Source organism: Nuphar pumila, chromosome 6 (genome assembly GCF_984573655.1).
Source record: "Nuphar pumila chromosome 6, dmNupPumi1.hap1.1, whole genome shotgun sequence".
Lineage (NCBI taxonomy): Eukaryota > Viridiplantae > Streptophyta > Magnoliopsida > Nymphaeales > Nymphaeaceae > Nuphar > Nuphar pumila.
Genome location: NC_143254.1, coordinates 83800371 through 83823496, shown reverse-complemented (window position 1 = coordinate 83823496; position 23126 = coordinate 83800371). Strand labels below are relative to the sequence as shown.

Below are 23126 nucleotides of genomic sequence, written 5' to 3'. Positions count from 1 at the left end.
TCACTGTTGGGCGTGCATTGCTCGACCTTGGGGCAAGTGTTAACATCTTGCCGGGTTTCTTTTATGACCGATTTGGATTGAAAGAGATGAAACCTACACCTATGACTCTTCAGCTTGCAGATAGATCTATCAAGGTCCCAAGAGGGATACTTGAAGATGTTTTAGTCAAGGTGGAGGATTGTTATTTCCCTGTCGACTTCGTGATATTAGATATGGAGGGAATTGATAGCCCACAGTAGACTCCTATTATTCTCGGTCGCCCCTTCCTAGCTACCGCCAACGCGTGCATTAATTGTCGCACTAGTGCAATGGATGTGTCATTTGGAAATAGGAAGATGCGGCTAAACATTTTTCGTACTGCTATGGGGCCTGCTGTTGAGGAGGCTTCTTTCGAGGTTGATGTCATTCAAGACCTCGTAGAAGCAGGATATGCTTGGTTATTGAGTGATCCATCTCATGAGGAGGATAAGGAATCACTAGAAGAGGATCACCTAGGATTACGTGAAAATCAGATAGGTGAGTTGAGTTGGATCGGGCACTTCGAGCCATTTAGAGGTAGACAGGACAGGAACATAGTGCGCAGTGTCACAGATGACACTATTTTTCATAGAGAGCCCGATTGAGTCTAACTTCATGTCCATTGATCTCATGGACGATGAAGGATTTTTTCAGGGATCCGTCTGGCTGGGGACGTGAAACTTAGCGCTTTATGGGAGGCAACCCATATTCTGTACAATATTACATTTGTTGTTAGGATTTGTAGATTTTATTTGGTTTTATCCATTCATGGTTTTTCATGTTTTGTCATGTATACATTGCATTCATTACATTCATAGAACATATATTTTTAATTCATGTCAGGTTATTCTACTCTTTTTCCTCATTTATTTCCTCTCATGTGCATTCACTTAGTTTCATATAAGCATGGGGGAGTGCCACTGGGACAGTGTCATTCAAGCATGGGGGAGGGTGTAGTTTGCACACCTAGATATTTATGTTTATGTTCTTGCACATGTTTACACATCTATCATGAAAAGTAGATTTTTAAAGAAAAAGTTTGAACTTATATGAATGTTATTTCAAATCTGATGTTTTTAGAGGATTTTTAAGCCCCACGAAAAATTTTTCTGACATAGATCTAAAAATTATGGTTGTTTATGTGGATTTCAAAGAAATGATGATAAATACATGTTAGAATTTATTTTGAATCATAAATATGAATATGCACAGTTCTATTTTTGAAAAACTAAGCAAATGAACAAAAGCATAAAAATGAGCTCAAGAAGAGAAAAAAAATAGCATGCGTTAGGTTGTTTGGATAATTCCATAATCCTTAGTAGATGGAACTTAGATGTAAGTTGAAACTTTTAATTCCATTTCGAAAAAAAGAGTGGAAAACTTCGTGATCCTAAGTAACTGAGAACAGATACAAGTTGAAATGTTTGACTCTCACGTTATAAAGGTGAATGAAGGAAGTCACTTTTATATCTTAGTTGATATCTTTTGGTATGCATTGAAAAAGTATAGAAGATATTGACATTGAACAAGGCATAAAAGCAGACCACACGCAAGCTATAAGAGAAGAATGAATATGCAAAAAGAAAAAGCGTGAAAAAAAGAAAAAAAAAGAGAGAAAAGAGCTTAAAAAGAAAGAAAAGTTCAATGCTTAGAAGTGTGATTGAGAAAACCTGTGTAGAAAACATATGAGTGAGGATAAGTAAATAATAATATGTTTTTATTGGATTTTCTAAGAATAAAACATAAATAATTGTGATATTTAGAAAAGTGAAAGAAATTCTTTTCTGTGGTGGTATATAAAAGACTCTAATTATATTGTGATTTTGAAATAACAGGAAATATTTGTGAAAATAAAGTCTTTGATTACCTACTGCTTATGAGGACGTGTAATATTTTGCATACATGACAGAGATGTTTGAGGGTAGCATCATTGCAAACCCTCACGAGACCTTACTCGTCCACTGGGGTAACCCAGGGGTTGAAAGGGCTTGTTGCATGAGCTAAATGCAACTGTGATTTCTACGAAAGTGAGTTAGGTGATAGTTTGATTTCGTGCATTTTTCTAGTTTGCTCGAGGACTAGCAAAACATAAGCATGGGGGTATTTGATCATGCATATATTTTAGGGATTTTTCATATAAAAATATGCATGATTTCATGAGAAAATGATTTAAAAACCCAATTTTATGTTAGTTTCGAGTAAATGTGCTAAAATGATTTAAAAATAGAAAATGCATGAAAAATAGTTTTATTTTACATTTTAATGCCTATTTTAGTGTTTGACATAATTGTAGTAGTTTAGTTTTTGAAAATCATAAAAAATTAGAATTAAAATAGACTTAGTTTTGTATTTTCTAAAACATAGTCATTTTGAGTTGTTTTGTAAATAACTTTTTGAATAGAGGTTTTTGAAATGCAATTTTACAAAGAAGAGGGACTTATGGAGAAAAGTTCAAAATTATAAATACCATACGTAGGGAGAAGAGAGGTTTGTCTTCTCTCTTATGCCTTTTTCCCTCTCTTCTAACCCTTCCCCTCCACCTTTTCTTACCCTTCCTTCTCCTTCTTCCTTGATCTCTCTTCTTCCTCAATCCGGTGGAGGAAACCAGCTACGGTAATGGCATATAGGAGGATTCCACTTCTCTTCTAACCACTCTTGACAATAAGTTCTTTTCATCTTCATGTTCTTCCCTCTTTTCCTCTTTCATTTCTGGTTTTCTTTTCATTTCAGTTTTCAGAGAGTAGATTAGATCATTGAATTCAAAATTAAAAAGAAAAAAATCATCACATTATGTGAGATCCATCATCGTGCATCATAGTTTTCCTTCTTATTTGCATAATAAAAAAAAAAACAACAATTTCGGTTTCTGTTTTTTTTCTTTCTTTTCTTTCTTGTATTGTGCATCATATTTTTTCTGAAGCATTTTGTGCATCTATCATTGCATCATGTGAAATCTATCATCGTAAAGAGTAAGTTTACAGTACTAGCCGAAATCCACTCTGCTTCACCAGCTACGGTAATTTTTATTCATCGTGGAAATTTGTCTCACGGTGGAATAAGATCATCTGACTTCCGATGATTGAGATCTTGCTTGTGTGAGCATTGATTGATCTTTTGATTGATTATCTGAAGTTTTTAGGCTTGATTGATCATCGATTTACTGAGCTTCAGCATTGATCAGAATTCTGGATTGAATTTCCATTCAAATTTGAGTGATAACAGTGCCTGAGAATCCAATGACTATTGTATCCCAAATCAATCGAACTTGATTACCAGTGAAAATCAACTAAATTGATCTTCTGTATCAATCGGAGAACTGAACTAATTCCAGCCGATTAAAATTTTGTTGAGCTCTGTTGCTGGCCGGAATCCATTTTTTTAAGCCAGACACTTCACATTTTCGGTAAAGATTTCTGACGTTGTTGTTTTCCGGTGAAGGATGTATATTGTTTGACATTTCCGATCAAGGCTGGAACTGTTTCCGGTGAGTGAGTGATTTCTGGAATCTACATTTTGCCAGCAATAGATTGCCTAATCTATCTGGCGATTTAACATTGTGGCTGAGCATTGCATCTCCGGTGGTTCTTTACATTTGCTGCATCTACCGGAAATCCTTGCATAAACTGTGAAATTGTGAATTTCTGTCACTATTCAGTATGGAATCAATATTCATCAAGAATCCTTGTTAATATCAACCGTGAAGCTGCCGGAAATCCTGTGTAAACTGTGTAAACCGTGAAAATCAGAAATTTGGCAATCTGACTGTAATTTTTACTGTTCCTTTTCAGGCGAACTTCACTATTTCCAATAATCGTGTGTATTTGTTGAAATTCAATGCTTATTGTATACTGTTTACTGAAATGTAATCGGCCGGACACAATTTACTATTGAATTTTAATGCAATAGTGTGTTAAATTTCAGTAACATTGATTAATGATTTTCACTAAATTGTTTTTGTTGAAATTCATTGCAATTCTCTTTTAAACTTCACTGCTGGAATTATGTTGATAATTGTTGTTAGTTGGATTTCCGGAGAGTATTGTGGTTATTAAGATCAATTGAAGATTTATTTTGAAAAATAATTGAATTGGATTTTAAGAGTGTTGTATTGACTGTTGGATGCAATGCTATTGACCTTTAGTTAAGTGAATAATGCTCTGTTAGTTGTTTAGTTAATTACATTGTCGGATATTAGATGAGTGATAAATAATTGTTAGTTTAGTTGTAACTTCATTCAGTTAGTTAAGTAATTACATTTAATTAGTACTTGATCATTAGAGCTACTCAGTAAAGAAAATGTTGTTAGTAAGATTTTGATTTTAAATTTAGTTATTAAAATTGATTAGTGAATTGTTATTAGGTTTAAATAGTTCATAGTATTTTAGCATTAGTATACTTTGCTTTGGGTATTCTCTATTAGTATCTTGTATTGCTCGTGTTCTTTTCACTTGTGCAGGATCACACAGGAATGGAGCTCAAGCGCATCTGTGACACGAAGCACATAAAGAATATAAGTTTTTTTCTTTTATTTTAGAATTTAGACATTTAATTGGGTTTGTAAATATTGCACTTTATGCCCTCTGCGAAGGGTATTCATTTGTTGTAATAGTTAGTTGTGTTTACTTTTCTTGAATATTTTTATATTTCAATAATTCGGCAATAAAGAATAGTTTAGATTTGTGTACTTGAATACCAAATATTCCTATTCCCTGAGTTCGACCCGATCTCATCCACTAGTGAGAACCGGTTTTTATTATTTGATGTCTGGTTTTCACATGTTTTTCATATAAAAAATCTTTTCAAAATTACAACGATTTAAAAGAAAACATCAAATTTTTGGCGCCGTTGCCGGGGAACGGCGTAATATTAGTATTCACTTTATTGCCTAGTGTTTGTATGCATTTAGGTTTAGAACCACGTATGTGCATATCGTAGAGACTAGCTTACTTTTCTGCATAGCCTACCTACTAGGATCCCCTTAGAGGTGACTGTGTACGATTGGTACCGTACACATAGATTTTATATTTCTTTTGCATAATCTCTGTTATGTGTACTTGCGTGGTGATTGTTTAGTTTTTGTTGTTTTTAGTTTACTCGCTTTGTGGTTTGCGTGGTTTGGCCGCTTAGTGCATTAGTTAGGTAGAAAACCCAAAATTAGGACGAGTGTTACACCAGTCTACTTCAAGGTGCATGCACAGGCAACGATCACTCGACCCGAGCTAATTGAGTCCCGAGTTTCTTGTTAGGAGAACTCCTCATCTTATCACCATGGCCGAAAATCGGTCGTTGTTCCGTACCCTTAAGGAGTACTTCATGCCCACCATATACACTCCCACCTCCTGCATCACGAGACCTGATGTAGGAGCCAATCAATTTGAAATAAAGGCCAGTATCATTCAAATGTTACCATCATTTCATGGCCTAAGCAACGAAGACCCATATAGTCATATTGATGATTTTCTGGAGATCTGCTCGACAGTGCGGATCAACAACTTTGTAGATGACGCATTGAGGTTGACGTTGTTTTCATTCTCTCTCAAAGATAAAGCTAAACATTGGTTAAAGGCTCTCGATACGGTTCAGATTACCACTTGGGAAGGAATGCAGCGCGAATTTCTTAAAAAGTACTTCCCAATTGGTAAGACGAATCAGTTTCGTAAAACCATAATCAGTTTCTCGCAGATTGAGGGTGAACAATTCTACGAGACTTGGGAGAGGATGAAAGATCTTCTCCGCAAGTGTCCCCACCACCAGGTGCCTCGTTGGCAACTGGTGCAGTATTTTTATGATGGCCTGACCGAGAAGGACAGGCAAATAGTGGATTCATCATGTGGGGGTACTTTTATGCAAAAAAGTGAGGATGAAGCGTGGTCGCTTTTTGAGACATTGAGCGAAAATTCGATGCACCATGCGATAACTTTACGGTTCGACAGGGTTGCACCTGCACAGGATAGTACTAAGAAGGCAGGTATTTTTGAAATAGGGATAAACCTTGAGTTAAGCAACAAGGTAAACCAACTGTCCCAGAAATTAGATCAGTTTTTGTTGGGTCCCTCTCCTGCCATGCAGGTGTGCACGTTGTGTGTGAGTCCTGCACACCATATTTTACAGTGCCCAGTTGCGCCACAGTATCCTGAGTTTGTCCAAGAGCAAGCTCATATGGCTCAAAATTTCGCTAGGCCCGCACCCAATCCATTTTTCAACACTTATAACCCGGGCTGGCGAAACCATCCCAATTTTTCATGGCGCAACTCACAGATCCAACCCCCTAACCCTTCTCAGAGTCAACCCAGTCAAGGCGGTTATGCGCCTGAATTTCAGAGATCCAGTTATCCCCCAGCCCAACCTGTTTATACTCATCCCCAGTCTCATGAGCCTTCGCATAGTCAGTCATTCGAGGACAAGATGCTACAAGCATTTTCTGATATTAAAGCGAATTTGAGCTCGCATAATCAGTCTATTGCAAAATTAGAGACTCAAATGGGGCAGCTCGCCGAGGCACTTAGCAGGCGAAGTGAGGGGACATTGCCTAGCCAGCCTATTGTCAACCCTAAGGGAAAGGAACCCATGCGTAGCTTGCATATGACCGATGCACATAAAGAGCAAGCTCAAGTAGTAACCCTTAGGAGTGGGAAGCAGTACCAAGCGAGGGAGGCTGCAGAAGAAAGAGAGAAGATAAGCGAGAAACAGTCTGTCCCTAATGTTTTATCTCAGGAAAGCGAGAAGGTTCTTCCATCTGAGCCTTCACCATCTTACATTCCCAAAGCCCCCTTTCCTGAGGCGTTAGAAAGGCCGAGAGCATTAGGTAAGACTTGAGTGAACATGCAAGAGATGCTTGAGATATTCAAGCACGTTCAGATAAACCTCCCCTTACTAGATGCCATCCAACAGGTCCCTGCATATGCAAAGTTCCTCAAAGAACTTTGTACGCAGAAAAGGAAGTCGATGTCCCATGTGCAGAAAAAGATTTATTTAACTGGGCAAGTGAGCGCAATATTGCAACATCAAACCCCACCTAAGCTCAAGGACCCAGGGACTCCTATCATCTCATGTGTCATAGGAAACATCACTGTTGGGCGTGCATTGCTCGACCTTGGGGCAAGTGTTAACATCTTGCCGGGTTTCTTTTATGACCAATTTGGATTGAAAAAGATGAAACCTACACCTATGACTCTTCAGCTTGCAGATAGATCTATCAAGGTCCCAAGAGGGATACTTGAAGATGTTTTAGTCAAGGTGGAGGATTGTTATTTCCCTGTCGACTTCGTGATATTAGATATGGAGGGAATTGATAACCCACAGCAGACTCCTATTATTCTCGGTCGCCCCTTCCTAGCTACCGCCAACGCGTGCATTAATTGCCGCACTGGTGCGATGGATGTGTCATTTGGAAATAGGAAGATGTGGCTAAACATTTTTCGTGCTGCTATGGGGCCTGCTGTTGAGGAGGCTTCTTTCGAGGTTGATGTCATTCATGACCTCGTAGAAGCAGAATATGCTTGGTTATTGAGTGATCCATCTCATGAGGAGGATAAGGAATCACTAGAAGATGATCACCTAGGATTACGTGAAAATCAGATAGGTGAGTTGAGTTGGATCGGGCACTTCGAGCTATTTAGAGGTAGACAGGACAGGAACATAGTGCGCAGTGTCACAGATGACACTATTTTTCATTTATCGTTTTGCCCTATTCTGCTTTATAGGTTCTAAGTGTTTTATGATAGATCTGAACCGTTAGATGTGTTTAACATGATTGATTTAGTGACAATAGACTCTTGGATCATGTTTTTTTGATGAAAAAAATTGTTTTTATGAGTTGAAAAAATATGATACATTTATAGCTATTGATTTTGGATAACCGAAAAAACTTATATACAGGTCAGATTTGGGAGATCCAAAAGCGAACACATCTACACTGTTAGACATGAGAAAAAATACTTAAAACTATGATTTTTGAAAGGATCTAATGAAAATGGGGCTTAAGGAACGCATTACTCTGAAAAATTTGATGGTAGTTATGATTTGCCAAATTAGTGTAAGAACTGACCAACGGGGGGCTCCAGTTGTCTGGTAGGAGCAGCTAGTGCACGTCACCTTTTACTGTGACGTTGCAGGTTCAAAACTCAATTGTATTGTTTGTATAACTGGTAAAGGTCTGTATGACCGTTTCCGGTGGGTTGGAGTCGGAAGCGCCTGCAATTTCCTATGGCCTTGCGCCGCCTCGCTTCTCGCCTCGACCCAACCGCTCGATTATTGGTAATCTCTTTCTCTCTCATTTCCGTCGTTCATTGCGATCTTGCTCGTTCTTCTTGTGAATTTTCCCGATCCGATTCGTTTCGTTGCAGAGCGTGCCGGGTTTGGTGCTACGTTCAGGGTTGGAGGTAGAATATGGTAATTGAGCATCAAGATCGGTTGTTTTTATTAGGACCGACGCTTTCTTGGCTCGGTTTTTCTTGTTTATTTTCTTTGCTCGAGCTTTGATTCGTTGCGGTGTTGTTTTTCTGGTGAATTAGGCTTGGAATTTGGGGGTTTTCTCCGGAGGTTCAGCGTTCCATCTGCAGACAGCGAGAAGGTTCTCAATTATGGGGTTGAGGACGGCGCCGGAGGCGATGAGATAGCGAAGATTAGGTCAGAGTTTGACGCGGCGAAGCGGAGTTTCCTTGATATACCGAACGCGATCAAGCTAATGCCGAAGATGGACCCTAAGGGTAATGCTTGTTCGTGTTCGGCTTGGGTTTGGTGTCTTTCCCTTCATTTAGCATCTGTTTATCTAAAATATAATTTGTTCGACTCGATAATGCTTCAATTTTCTCTACCATGGCACTCGTGGTTCCATTCTTTATATGTATTAGCTGCTGTAAATATGCTGTTGTAAAATCGTTAACCATATGCTGTACATTAGATTACAACAACAACAACAACAACTACGCACAACAACAACTGCGCCTTCATCCCAAAACAATTGGGGTCGGCGATATGAACCAAAAAAGAAAATCATTCTGGGTCTTCCACATGAATCCTTCTCCTCCAATCATTTCTATCCAATGCCATGTCCTCGGTAAAAAGGATCTAATTGTTGTAATCTTTACTGTAGATTATCTTTCCTTATCCCTTATGTGCTTTATGGGATTAGTTGCCTACATCTAGGGAAAGAGATCGACCAAGATAGGTCGACTTATGTACTTTTGTATTCAGCTTTTGTAAAAGAAATTCAATTGATCAGAAATTCAAAACGAATTGAACTTCCTTCATTGTTTCGGAGGAGAGCCCTCATCCGGCCTGATTCTCATTGAATTTTACTTTGAATTCGTTGGCGCCCATCAACCGTCCCATTCTTCTTTCAAGAGGATCGAGATTCTATCGGTTTGAGTAATAGTCAGGTGGGATCGGTTCTGTGCCCAGCGTCTCCAAGTTGTCCTCAATGGCTTCTGATGGCATCTACAGCAGTGTCGGTTCATCTGAGAACACACAAGATTCGAAAGTCAATCTATTTTCCTCCATCACTCGGATAACCCGGGGATATCACTAGTGTCTCAACAACTTATTGAAGAGGTGGAGTAGAGTAATGGTCATGGTACTAAGTGCAAAGAATAAATTGGGTTTCGTCGACAGATCGATCATGAAACCTGAATCATCGTCACCAAATGTTGCTATGTGAGAACAGTGCAACAATATGGTACTATCATAGTTACTCAACTCCATTCACAAAGACCTCGTAGCAGGTGTGATCTATGCGCAAACTGCAGCTGAGGTTTGGGAAGAGCTCCGTGAGAGGTTCTCCCAATCGAACTCTCTCAGAATATATCAAATTCAACAAGAGATAATCAATTACAAGCAAAGACAATCTTCAATAATGGTGTATTTCACCAAACTGAAGGGGTTATGGGACGAATGTCCACATACGTTGAGATTTTGCCTTGCTCATGCAGGGCCATGAAAATCATTCAAGAACTCCCACAACGAAAGAGGCTCATTCAATTTTTAATGGGCCTCAATGACAACTTTACTGTCAATTGGAGTCAATAACTAGTTGTTGCGGCAATTGATCGAAACAATCAACCTATCAAAGCTGACACATGAAAGATAGACCAGATGCGCATCAGACCAAAATGCGAACACTGTGGGCGTCTAGGCCATATCAAGGCAAAATGTTATTATCTTCATGGTTTTTCTAACCGATCAAAGGGTTCTTTCAATGCTCACTTCAACAGCCAGGCTAATGCCAATGCTTATCACTCCATAACTTTACCTGAAAAGCCAATGTTCAATCCTTTTCTTCCCATAAACTTACTCAAGAACAATATGATGAGATCATGGCCATTGTCAACCTAGGTAACCAAAACACTCCATCTATAGCCAACCTTGCAAGTAATATACCTAAACCATCAATTTGTTTATCTGCATCTCAATATTGGATTATAGATTCTGGAGCCACGGATCACTGTTAAGATATGTATATATATATATGTATATATCACTGTTAAGATATATATATATATATATATATATATATATATATATATATATATATATATATCTTAGTAAACTGAAATATCCATCAAGGGTATTTCAGTCTTTTCACTGTAATAGGCGTCAGCACATTAGGGGGCTGATATTTTTTTGTTTTCTTTTGTATTTTATTTTGTTCTTTTCACTTTTTATTTTTTGTCTTTATTTAAGATTGATGGGACAACTCCATATAGCTGTTGGAGCTGCCCCAACGATCACAAATGTGACAGTTGGGTGCAGCCCCAACAACCATATGGAACTGCACCCTCTTGGCTCCTTGTGTATTATTGATGCAACGAGGAAGCCGAAACCTTCACGTAAAGGTTGCCGTCATTGATGCTCTTTACAACAGCGAGGGAGTCGATGCTGTCACGCTATGGGTTGACGTTGATGCTGGTTTCCCAATGCACAGTCAGTCGAGCAGCCACGAATATTCAAAGGAAATGTGAAACCAAAAAATTGGATCAATCGATCCGAGCGATACTTTATTATGAGATCGGTAAAGACTATAATGAATATGACAGGTAACAAGCAAAAATGAAACTTGCAGCGGGAATAAAAGAAAAGCAAAGTGAAGACATGAGCAAAAGAAAACTGCAGCAAAACAAAGAAAAAAAAGACTTAGAAAATTTTGTGTTCTCTCTCCCTGCACGCAACCCTAGAAGAAGGTATTTTAAGGAGTGTAACTGGATCCGGGTCTCGGGCCCGACCCTGGACCCGAGATGGCTTCTCTTTACTGCTGGATCTGGGATGCCTGGGTCTTTGCTCGTCTGGAGTAGGTACGCAGGGGTACCTCATCCCTACGTCTCGGTACCGTGATCTGGATCGGATCCACTACTTGGGTCTGATCCTCAATCTCATCGTGCAGGTCTGGTCCCCTGCCTTGGTCAGGCTGTATGGATCTGGGTCGATCCTGCTCTGCATCATTCTCCCCTAGTAGGAAAGAAGTCGGCCCTAACGACTTGTTGTCTCCACAGTAAGCATATAGATCAGACACATTGAAGACCGGCGAAATGTGCCAATCTTCGGGCTGCTCAAGGAGGTAGGCATTCAGACCCAATCGTCGAAGAATCTTGAAAGGGCCATACTTCTTAGGACTCGGCTTGCCATAAGTACCTACTGGAAAATGTTCAGGACACAGGTAAACCCATACTAACTGGCCGACTTGAAACTGGACATCTCGACGACCCTAGTCTACGAAAGCCTTGTAGGCTTCGTAGCTTTCAACAAGTTTGGCTCGGGCCTGTCTGTGGATTGATGCATGTACTCAACGACATCAAATGCGTCTGGGGCTGGGTCAGGGAAACTGGGCACAGGTGCTAGATCTACTACATGGGTGGGTAACCGACCATAAACCACTTGAAAAGGAGTCTTGCCCGTGGACCGATTAATGAAATTGTTGTATGCGAACTCAGCTTGCGGCAAGACTAGGTCCCATGTTTTGACATTTTTCCCAACTAGACTCCTTAGCAAGTTCTCTAGGGTGCGGTTCACGATTTCAGTTTGGCCATCGGTTTGTGGGTGGTATGCACTACTGAACTGGAGCTTGTTTTTCAATAAGGCTTATAACGATTTTCAAAAATGGCTCATAAAACACGTGTCACGTTCTGAGGTGATCGTGTGAGGCAATCCATGAAAACGGGCCACGTCCTTGTAGTAGTATAAAGCTACTAACGAGGCGTCAGTGGTTCGCTTACACGAAACAAAAATAGCCATTTTGGAAAATCGGTCAACCACAACTAAAATGGAATCAAATCGATGCGAGGTTCTGGGAAGACCCACAATAAAATCCATGGATACATGTTCCCAAGGTCACTCAGGGATGGGCAACGGAGTATACAAACCACTATTCTGACGTCACCCCTTGGACACTTGACACACTCGACATCTCTGAACAAACTTGACAACATCTTTGCGCATTTTGGGTCAAAAGTAGCGTTCATCTAACAGAGCGAACATCTTATCATGTCCAAAATGCCCAGCTAGTCCCCCTTCATGTAACTCTGAAATCAATTGGAGTCTAAGAGAGAATGCAGGCACTCATAGTTTGTTACCGCGAAAGAGGTAACCGTTATGTATGCTAAACCGTGGGTCGACTGTGTGATCCGAGGAGAGGCACCCTTCCCAGACTTGCTGGAAATCAGGGTCCGTCGGGTACAACTCCTTACACTGTTCAAACCCAATGACCTGCACTGATGTAGTGATCAAAAGGCTATTCTTCCTGCTAAGTGTGTCAGCTACCTTGTTCAGAGTATCTGATTGATGGCGAATAGTGAATGTGTACTCTTGCAAGAAACTGACCCATTTGGCATGTCGAGCGCCCAACTTCTTTTGACTATTCAAATACTTCAATGCCTCATGATCCATGTACAAGACGAACTTCTTATAAATGAGATAATGCCTCCAGTAACGAAGGGCTTCTACCACGACGTAAAACTCAACATAATAAGTGGAGTACTAGCACCTGGCCTGAGTCAGCTTTTCACTAAAGAAAGCAATGGGCCTGCGGTTCTGACTCAAGACTGCACCAATTCTCACTTTAGAGGCATCGCACTCAACCTCAAAGACTGCGCTAAAATCAGGAAGGCCTAAAACAGGGGCACTAGTCATTTTCTCTTTGATGAGCGTGAAGGCCTTTCCCGCAGCAGACGTCTAATGAAAGCTAGTGATACGATTCCACTAGGAGGGCTGCACCAACTGGGTGCATTGGAAGACCGCACCAACTGGGAGAGAGCTGCACCAACTGGGTGCAGCTGGAAGACCGCACCAACTGGGAGCATAGACCCACGTTGTGCGCAAGGCAGGGGTGGCGTATGCAGTCAACCCAGCAGAAGGCAGGGCGCAGGCAATGTGCCAGGACCGGATGGCGTGCGTAAGTGGTAGTGCAGATGACTGTGCGCTGGCAGGAGGCCAGCGCAGGGTCTGGCCAGGGCCAGTGTCAGCAGCCCCTGCGGCAGGTGCGCCGCAGGGGCCTTTTTTGGCAAAGTCCTAGCAGCCCCTGCGGTAGGTGCGCCGCAGGGGCCTTTTGTAGCAGAGCTCCTCAGGCACCCGTTACATGCAACCTCGGGACTGAACCCTGCGCACTGTGCAGGGGTCTGGGTTGTTTCAGAGAGCCGTTGGGGGCTCTCCTTTTAGTTTTGGGCGCTCCAGCAATGGAGGACCGTTGTTTTGTAATGGCTATAAGCCTTCCCTGTTGCTTGGTTGAAAGATATGGAATTTTTGGAACGACAGCACCTCCGAGTTGCCTCTGCTCTTCCTCATTCCCTCACGTTCCTGTAGGTGTCGACCTGGAGCTGGACTCACCCCGTGAGTAGCTGAAGGGCGTGGCTCTCTCTTCAGCCGGCCGACTGTCGCGTGGTTCTCGACGTCGGATTGCTGGGACTCGCTTAGCGAGTAGCCAAGGGGGACGTGGCTCTTCCCCCTGGCTGGCCGAGGTCGCGTAGAACGCAACCCCGGATCTGCTTCCTCAGTGGCGGCAGCAGCAGGACAGGGCGTGGGACGCCTGCCTGCCTCTTCAACTTCCTTCCACCTTCGCCCGGGCACGCCCTCCGCTGAGGCGTGGCGCTCCACCCCTCCATCCGCAAGGCCCTCGCGCGCACACCGAGCAACCCACTGCGCAGAAGGTATCCCTTGCCCGCCCGCCTTCACCGAGTCTGGCCTACCCCCGCGGCTCTCTTCGCGCGCCTCTCACAAGGGGTTTCCCCCTCCGCCGCACGGCCCTTCCCGCGCAACACGCGCCCGCAGCGCGTGACGCTCTCTCCGCGCGTAACGCGCCCTCCGCGCGCGACGCGCCCTCAACGCGCGACGCTCCCTCCGCGCGCGGCGCGCCCTCAACGCGCGACGCTCCCTCCGCGCGCGACGCGCCCGACGCACAAGGTCTCCCGTCGCGCACCTCCCCTCCCCGTTCCTTCGCGCCTTCCTCGTGCGCACCGGGGTCCCGAGCGGAGAACCTCCCCAGAAACGCACATAGCGTGTGGCACGCGCGGCGGCCTTCTCTGCCGAGAAACCCTCCTTCAACCGCGCGCCCTCGCCATCGCCATCGCCGAGCCGCATTCTGCGCATCACCCTGTTACCGCGGGGTGCCCTATCGTGAGCAACCATTGCGCGCAGGGGCTTCCCCCCAGTGCCCAGGGGCCGGCGTTCCGAAGCGCGCCCCCTCCAGCAGCTGCGCCAGTTCGGACTCGAACTGGTGCACCCCAGTGTGTCGGTTGCCCTTCTACCCGCACCACCGGAGGGCGAAAATTTTCAGGACTTCGATCAGCAGGAGTTATCAACTTGGTATCAAAGCGAACTGCAGATGGACATTCCCGAGCCTTCCCACGATCGTGAACGGCAAGACGATTCCTATCGCCACAGCATGCAAGCTCGGGCAGTAGCCGAGCAAACCCAGATCGACATGGCAAGGGACCGCCAGGAAATGGCAGAGCATCTCAGGCTTCTGCAGCGTGCCATTGCGACCCTGACAGAGCGCATGGACGCAATGGGTGCCTCCATGCGTACCGGACAGGGCACAGGTGGTCTTGACACCAACCCGCAGCACCCCAATGGCGCAGCAGTCCTAGGCACTGCAGGTATGGGTGCGTCCGGTGTGGGTGTAGCAGGCCTGGGCGCACCAGGTTTTGCTGCAGCAGGACGTGGCGCAGCCGGCCCTGGCACAGCAGGCCCAGGCGCAATAGGCCCAGGGACAGCGGATCAACTCAGTATGGACGAAGCAGCAGGCTCTTTTTTTGGTGAGCCACCAAGGCACGCGACGGCAGGGAACTTTTACGGTTATGAACCGAGGCTTAGCCGCAAGGTAAGGTTTGAGATACCCCCGTTTTCTGGGGAGAATGTGCGTGAGTGGCTGTACAAAACAGCTCATTTCTTCACCTGCCACGGCATACCACATGATGCCAAGGTAGATGAGGCAGTGGCCCGCCTCGATGGCAGCGCCCTTAGATGGTACCAATGGGTCGTTGCAGTGCGAGGCAAGCCTACGTGGGATCAATTTGTGACAGGGGTGATGGAACGCTTCGGACCTACCACCCTAGTCAACTACCACGTAGACCTCAAAAACTTGAGACAAAAAGGCAGCCTCGAAGACTACCAAAAAGAATTTGAGGAGCTTTGCACGTTGCTCCCGCATGTAGATCAAGAGACCTTGTTGGGCTCATATACGGGCGGGTTACGTGAGGAGCTGCGAATCGAAGTTTTGGCAGCCAATATAAGATCTCCCGAGGAGGCTTACAAGATTGCCCGATTACATGATGAAAAACAGAAAAGATTATGGGCTGCCAAAAAGCCTCACCGCCTAGCCGACGGGCACGCCAAAGGAAAACCAAGCCAAATGAAACCACGGTTTGCCAAGGGTGCATCACCCTCCACGCCAAAAGTAGAATTCATTACGCGCGCCCAAAGGGAAGACCGAATCAAAAAAGGTCTTTGTTTTAACTGTAATGAAAAATGGTCCAAAGACCACCAATGTAAGAAATTCCACGTGTATCAAGTGAGAGAGGATAGTGGGGACGAAGCAAGTAGCTCCGCTGACTCGGAAGAAGGAGAGGCAAACGAAAATGAGGAGGATTCCACACATGGAATCTCCTACCACGCGCTCTCGGGGGCACCAAGTCCCCAAAGCATGAGGATACGAGGAAAGGTGGGAACGCATGACTTGGATGTCTTGATAGACACCGGAAGCACACACAACTTCATTCGTGAGAGCCTTGTGCTAGCCTTGGGATGCAAATTCAAGGAACATCCCGCGTTCGATGTTATGGTGGGGGACGGCTCCCACCTCAAATGTAGAGAGGTATGCGGTGACGTTCCCCTACAACTTCAAGAGAGTGGGTTTGAGGTAGATCTTTACGTCATTCCCATGAAGGGAGCGGATGTCGTCCTTGGAATGCAATGGTTGAAGGGATTAGGACAGGTTGTATGGGATTTTTCCTCCATGGAAATGAAGTTTCAAAATGAAGGAAGGGAGGTCAAGCTTGCGGGGGTCAAAGCCCCTACAGCCACCGCTATCGAATCCACCGCTGCGCTTAAACTATTGCGGGGTAACCATGCATCATACCTCCTCACGGCCCAATCCGTGGACCCTAGCCAAGAAAAGACCCCCCAAGCGGTCTCTTCAGAGTTAGCTCAAGTGCTAGAAGAATTCGCAGACGTGTTTAAAGAACCATGCGGTCTGCCCCCCACTAGGTCCCAGGATCATCGTATTCCTCTAAAGGCCGGGAGTGGTCCCGTATCAGTGAGACCTTACCGGTATGCCCATTCCCAAAAGGGGGAAATAGAGAGACTTGTGCAAGAAATGGTCGATCAAAGAATCATCCGACCTAGCTCAAGCCCCTATTCATCCCCAGTTCTATTGGTAAAAAAGAAGGATGGGGGATGGCGTTTCTGCGTGGACTATCGAGCCCTGAATGATACCACCATAAAAGATAAATTCCCGATCCCTGTTATTGAGGAGCTACTCGACGAGCTCCATGGCACTAGGTACTTCACGAAGTTGGACTTAAGGTCCGGCTATCATCAAGTGCGCATGAGCGAAGAAGACGTTCCTAAAACTGCCTTTCGCACCCATGAAGGGCATTACGAATTCTTGGTCATGCCGTTTGGGCTAACCAACGCCCCAGCTACCTTCCAAGGCATCATGAATGACATTTTTCGGGGTTCTCTACGGAGGTATGTGCTTGTGTTCTTTGATGACATACTTGTCTATAGTAAGTCATGGGGAGAACACTTAAGGCACGTTAGGGAGGTGTTGGACACATTAAGAAAACACCATTTGCATGCAAAAATGTCTAAATGTCTTTTCGGCCAGCGCGAAGTTAGCTACTTAGGCCACATTGTGACCGGCCACGGGATTCAAGCCGACCCGGATAAGATCCAAGCCATGATAGATTGGCCTCTTCCCCATACCATTCGGGGACTTCGCGGCTTTCTGGGCCTCACCGGCTATTATAGGCGGTTTGTAAAAGGCTATGGGCACTTAGCCCAACCACTCACCAGCCTCCTCAAAAAGGATAGTTTCCAATGGGTGAGCAGAAGCACAGAGGCTTTTGAAAAACTAAAGGTGGCCATGACACAAGCCCCGGTCCTAGCAGTTCCCGATTTTTCCAAACAATTCGTAGTGGAAACTGATGCTTGCGATTCAGGAGTGGGGGCAGTCCTAACCCAAGAGGGACACCCCATAGCATTCATGAGCAAATCCATGCCCAATCGCAGCAAGGCACTTTCTACTTACGACAAGGAAATGCTGGCCATCGTGTTGGCCATTGATAAATGGAGACCCTACCTCCTTGGAAGGAAATTTCTGGTGCGTACGGACCATCGAAGCTTGAAATTTCTATTAGGGCAAAGAATCACCACCCCGAACCAACAAAAATGGATAGCCAAGGTCTTGGGGTATGACTTCGATATCGAGTACAAAAAGGGGCTCAAAAACAAGGCGGCCGATGCTCTTTCAAGGAAATTTGAGGACTCACATACAATGCACACACTCACCACTTTTACAAATGATGTAAGAAGCAAAATATGTGAATCTCAAGGGAGGGATAGAGAAACACAACAAAAAATTCAAGAAATCCGCGAGGACCCCCAGGCTCACCCTCACTTCCAAGAGAAAGGAGGGGTTCTTTACCACAAAGGAAGGATCTACCTCCCAAGTGGCGATGAACTCACCAAGGATCTCATTAAAGAGTGCCACGACACTCTTCAAGCGGGTCATGGGGGTGTTTCTAAGACATACCAAAAACTCAAAAAACTTTTTTTTTGGAAGGGAATGAAAAAAGATGTGAAAACCTACGTGAAAGAGTGCCCTACGTGTCAAGCCAACAAGTATGAGAGGATCAAACCCCCGGGGCTGCTTCAGCCCCTACCTATTCCGGAGGGGGCATGGCAAGATATTTCAATGGACTTCATTGAGAACCTCCCATGTTCTGGAAAGAAAGAATCCATTTTTGTCATAGTGGATAGGTTCACCAAATATGCCCACTTCGTGGCCCTCCCAAAAGACTATACTACTCACAAAGTGTTGGACGTTTTTTTAGAGAATGTGGTCAAATTGCATGGTCTGCCCAAAAGCATTGTGAGCGATCAGGACTCACTCTTTTTAAATCAATTGTGGGAGGAATACTTTCAACGAAGTGGAACTCGACTCCGATTCAGCACTTCCAACCATCCCCAAACGGATGGGCAAACAGAAGTGGTAAACCGGATTCTTGCATCCTACTTAAGGTGTTTTACCAGTGACCGACCCACTCAGTGGGCTGCCTATCTCCTTTGGGCAGAATATGCGTACAATACGAGCTTCCAATCCTCCATCGGCCTCACCCCATTCGAAGCCTTGTATGGGTACCCCCCGCCATCCATCATCTCCTATGAACATGGGAGTGCCGATTCGTTGGACGTAGATCAAGAACTGCGAAACCGTGATGAAGTAAGAGCCATCCTCAAGGCCAACATCGCCCAGGCACAACAGCGAATGAAGCGAATCTATGACAAGGGGCGACTAGATAGGAACTTTGAAGAAGGCGATTGGGTATGGCTTAAACGAGCTCAACGGGGGCAAAGGTCCCTCTTCGGACAACCCTACACCAAACTACTTCCACGATACTATGGGCCGTTTCGGATTGAGAAAAAAGTCGGCAGGGTGGCCTACCTTCTTGATCTACCCCAAGAGGTTAAGATACACCCCGTGTTCCACGTTTCCAGGCTAAAGCCATTCTATGGGACGCCGCCAGCAACCATTGAAATTCCGCAAGATAATGACGCACCCCTTCCCACCAAGATCTTGAAGACTAAAAGGTTAAGACGTGGAGGAGGGCGCCTGGTAAAAAAGCACTTGGTAGAAATGGACAACGGAGGTACAAAGACGGCCAGTTGGAAGTGGGAGAGTGACCTTCGGAAGGACTACCCGGGGTTCTTGGCTTGAGGGCAAGCAAGTCGGAAGCATGGTGGGATTTGATACGATTCCACTAGGAGGGCTGCACCAACTGGGTGCATTGGAAGACCGCACCAACTGGGAGAGAGCTGCACCAACTGGGTGCAGCTGGAAGACCGCACCAACTGGGAGCATAGACCCACGTTGTGCGCAAGGCAGGGGTGGCGTATGCAGTCAACCCAGCAGAAGGCAGGGCGCAGGCAGTGTGCCAGGACCGGATGGCGTGTGTAAGTGGTAGTGCAGATGACTGTGCGCTGGCAGGAGGCCAGCGCAGGGTCTGGCCAGGGCCAGTGTCAGCAGCCCCTGCGGCAGGTGCGCCGCAGGGGCCTTTTTTGGCAAAGTCCCAGCAGCCCCTGCGGCAGGTGCGCCGCAGGGGCCTTTTGTAGCAGAGCTCCTCAGGCACCCGTTACATGCAACCTCGGGACTGAACCCTGCGCACTGTGCAGGGGTCTGGGTTGTTTCAGAGAGCCGTTGGGGGCTCTCCTTTTGGTTTTGGGCGCTCCAGCAATGGAGGACCGTTGTTTTGTAATGGCTATAAGCCTTCCCTGTTGCTTGGTTGAAAGATATGGAATTTTTGGAACGACAGCACCTTCGAGTTGCCTCTGCTCTTCCTCATTCCCTCACGCTCCTGTAGGTGTCGACCTGGAGCTGGACTCACCCCGTGAGTAGCTGAAGGGCGTGGCTCTCTCTTCAGCCGGCCGACTGTCGCGTGGTTCTCGACGTCGGATTGCTGGGACTCGCTTAGCGAGTAGCCAAGGGGGACGTGGCTCTTCCCCCTGGCTGGCCGAGGTCGCGTAGAACGCAACCCCGGATCTGCTTCCTCAGTGGCGGCAGCAGCAGGACAGGGCGTGGGACGCCTGCCTGCCTCTTCAACTTCCTTCCACCTTCGCCCGGGCACGCCCTCCGCTGAGGCGTGGCGCTCCACCCCTCCATCCGCAAGGCCCTCGCGCGCACACCGAGCAACCCACTGCGCAGAAGGTATCCCTTGCCCGCCCGCCTTCACCGAGTCTGGCCTACCCCCGCGGCTCTCTTCGCGCGCCTCTCACAAGGGGTTTCCCCCTCTGCCGCACGGCCCTTCCCGCGCAACACGCGCCCGCAGCGCGTGACGCTCTCTCCGCGCGTAACGCGCCCTCCGCGCGCGACGCGCCCTCAACGCGCGACGCTCCCTCCGCCCGCGGCGCGCCCTCAACGCGCGACGCTCCCTCCGCGCGCGACGCGCCCGACGCACAAGGTCTCCCGTCGCGCACCTCCCCTCCCCGTTCCTTCTCACCTTCCTCGTGCGCACCGGGGTCCCGAGCGGAGAACCTCCCCAGAAACGCACATAGCGTGTGGCACGCGCGGCGGCCTTCTCTGCCGAGAAACCCTCCTTCAACCGCGCGCCCTCGCCATCGCCATCGCCGAGCCGCATTCTGCGCATCACCCTGTTACCGCGGGGTGCCCTATCGTGAGCAACCATTGCGCGCAGGGGCTTCCCCCCAGTGCCCAGGGGCCGGCGTTCCGAAGCGCGCCCCCTCCAGCAGCTGCGCCAGTTCGGACTCGAACTGGTGCACCCCAGTGTGTCGGTTGCCCTTCTACCCGCACCACCGGAGGGCGAAAATTTTCAGGACTTCGATCAGCAGGAGTTATCACTAGTACCCTTTAGGCACTCTGTGATAGGGGCCATGAGGGTGCTGAAGTTTCTCACAAAATGATGGTAGAAAGTGGCTAACCCGTGGAAACTATGGATCTCTCCTATAGTCTTTGGGGTAGGCCATTCTACAATCGCACGGACTTTGGCGGGATCCGCCTTAACTCCATCAGATGACACAATAAAACCCAAAAATACAACACTTGACGTCATGAACTCACACTTTTTGGCATTGACATACAACTTTTCCCTCCTTAAAATCTCTAAGACCTGACGCAAATGACTCAAATGATCAAACAAAGACGAGCTATAGATCAAAATGTCATCAAAATAAACAACGCTAAACTTTCCTATACACGGACACAACACTTGGGCCATCATGTTCATGAAAGTACTCGAGGCATTTGATAACCCAAATGGCATGACTAACCACTTATACAATCCATCACGTGTCTTGAATGCCGTCTTTCACTCATCCTCCTCCCGGATACGGATTTGGTGGTACCCATTTTTTAAATCAATTTTGGAGAAAATAGAGGCACCAGCCAACATATCATCCAAATGAGGAATGGGAAAACAATATTTGAGAGTGATGTGATTAATCGCTCGACTATCAACACACATGCGCATGGACCTATCTTTCTTAGGGGTGAGCAGGGTGGGTATTGCGCAAGGGCTCACACTCTCACGAATAAACGCCTTTTGCAGTAACTCCTGAACTTGCCTCAACAACTCGGTATGCTTGGATGGGTTCATGCGATACGCGGGGAGGTTAGGGAGACTCGATCCCGGGACAAAATCAATGGCATGCTGCACCACCCGCGTCGATGGTAGACCATCAGGAAGGTCGTCTGACATAATGTCGCGAAACTCCTCAACAAGGGGCGCGATATCCGCGAGAACGGGCAACGACATACTCATCGATGGCTTAGCCACCAGGGCATAACAATAACCATCCTCTCAATAATGCCTCAAGAAAGACCGGTAAGATAGCCCCCCGAGTCGGGGAACTCGTTCAAGCTTATCTACAGTGGGAAAGCCGGTCTCCTTGATAGGGAGAAGGACTATTTTATAACCCTTAAAAATAAATGAGTACGTGTTCCTACGACAATCGTGAATGATCTTGCGATCAAACTGCCAGGGACGTTCCAAAAGAATGTAACACGCACTCATAGGGGCTACATCACACCACACCTCGTCATTGTAATGCTCCCCAATGGAAAACCTAACTAGATAACGTTGGGTGATGGGAACCTCGTTTCCTCTTTTGAACCATACCATCTTGTATGGTTGAGACAATTTCTCAGTTTTCAGGTTCAAGGTGGACACGACACTCTCGGACACCACATTCTCACACACCCCAGTATCAATTATAACATCACATGCATGCCCCTCACAATGCACTAGGTTCTAAAAATGTTATTCCGCAACCATTTTATAGGGGTCGACTCTCGGGGTGTGGTCAAAACATGACAGATAGACAATAAATTTTCGACGTTGCCGTCGAACTCTACGACCTCCCTCTCGTCATCTCCTTCAACCAAGGACTCACCCTCAGTCTCACTATCAGACGCTGACTCAACAATACCTTCAATGAAATAGGCGTTCTTGCTCACTGTGGGGCACTTGGACGCGACACGACCTAACTCTTGACACCTAAAGCAACGGATGATAAACTCACTAGGCTTGGCTTTAGATCTGGTATGGTACGCGGGTCCGGACTTGTCAGGTTTGCTAGGGTCTACCCTAGGGGTGGACTTTGAGTCTTCCTTCCTAAGGGAGCTCGCTCCCCTGGTAGGGAAACTCGACTTGGGTCGACTGGACTGGTCACTATGAGAGACCCTATATTCCTGCCTCCTTTTCAATTTTTCCTTGACATTCATGGCATAACTGCTTGCCTGATCTAGTGACTCGACTGTGACACAACTGAAGTCATCAAAAATAGCAGGATAGAGACCAGAAATATACCTCGTGACCTGCTGGCGGGCGGTCTCCTCTATCTGCACTCGCAGGGATAGACGATGGAACTCAGCAGTGTACTTCGCCACA

The 23126-nt window shown here is 46.1% G+C and overlaps 1 protein-coding gene across 2 annotated transcripts in view; it reads left to right on the top strand.

Moving 5' to 3' along the window:
- The first annotated feature begins 8146 nt into the window (after positions 1 to 8146).
- Positions 8147 to 23126, top strand: part of LOC149834992 (uncharacterized) — a 114756-nt gene continuing 99776 nt past the window's right edge. The window contains exons 1-3 of one of the 2 annotated variants that reach the window (XM_090010356.1): positions 8147 to 8274; positions 8364 to 8409; positions 8532 to 8726. In XM_090010356.1, coding sequence (XP_089866482.1) covers positions 8224 to 8274; positions 8364 to 8409; positions 8532 to 8726 — 292 coding nt within the window. In that variant the 5' untranslated portion in view covers positions 8147 to 8223. The remainder of the gene's footprint in view (positions 8275 to 8363; positions 8410 to 8531; positions 8727 to 23126) is intronic. The other variant, XM_090010357.1, reaches the window with a different exon arrangement.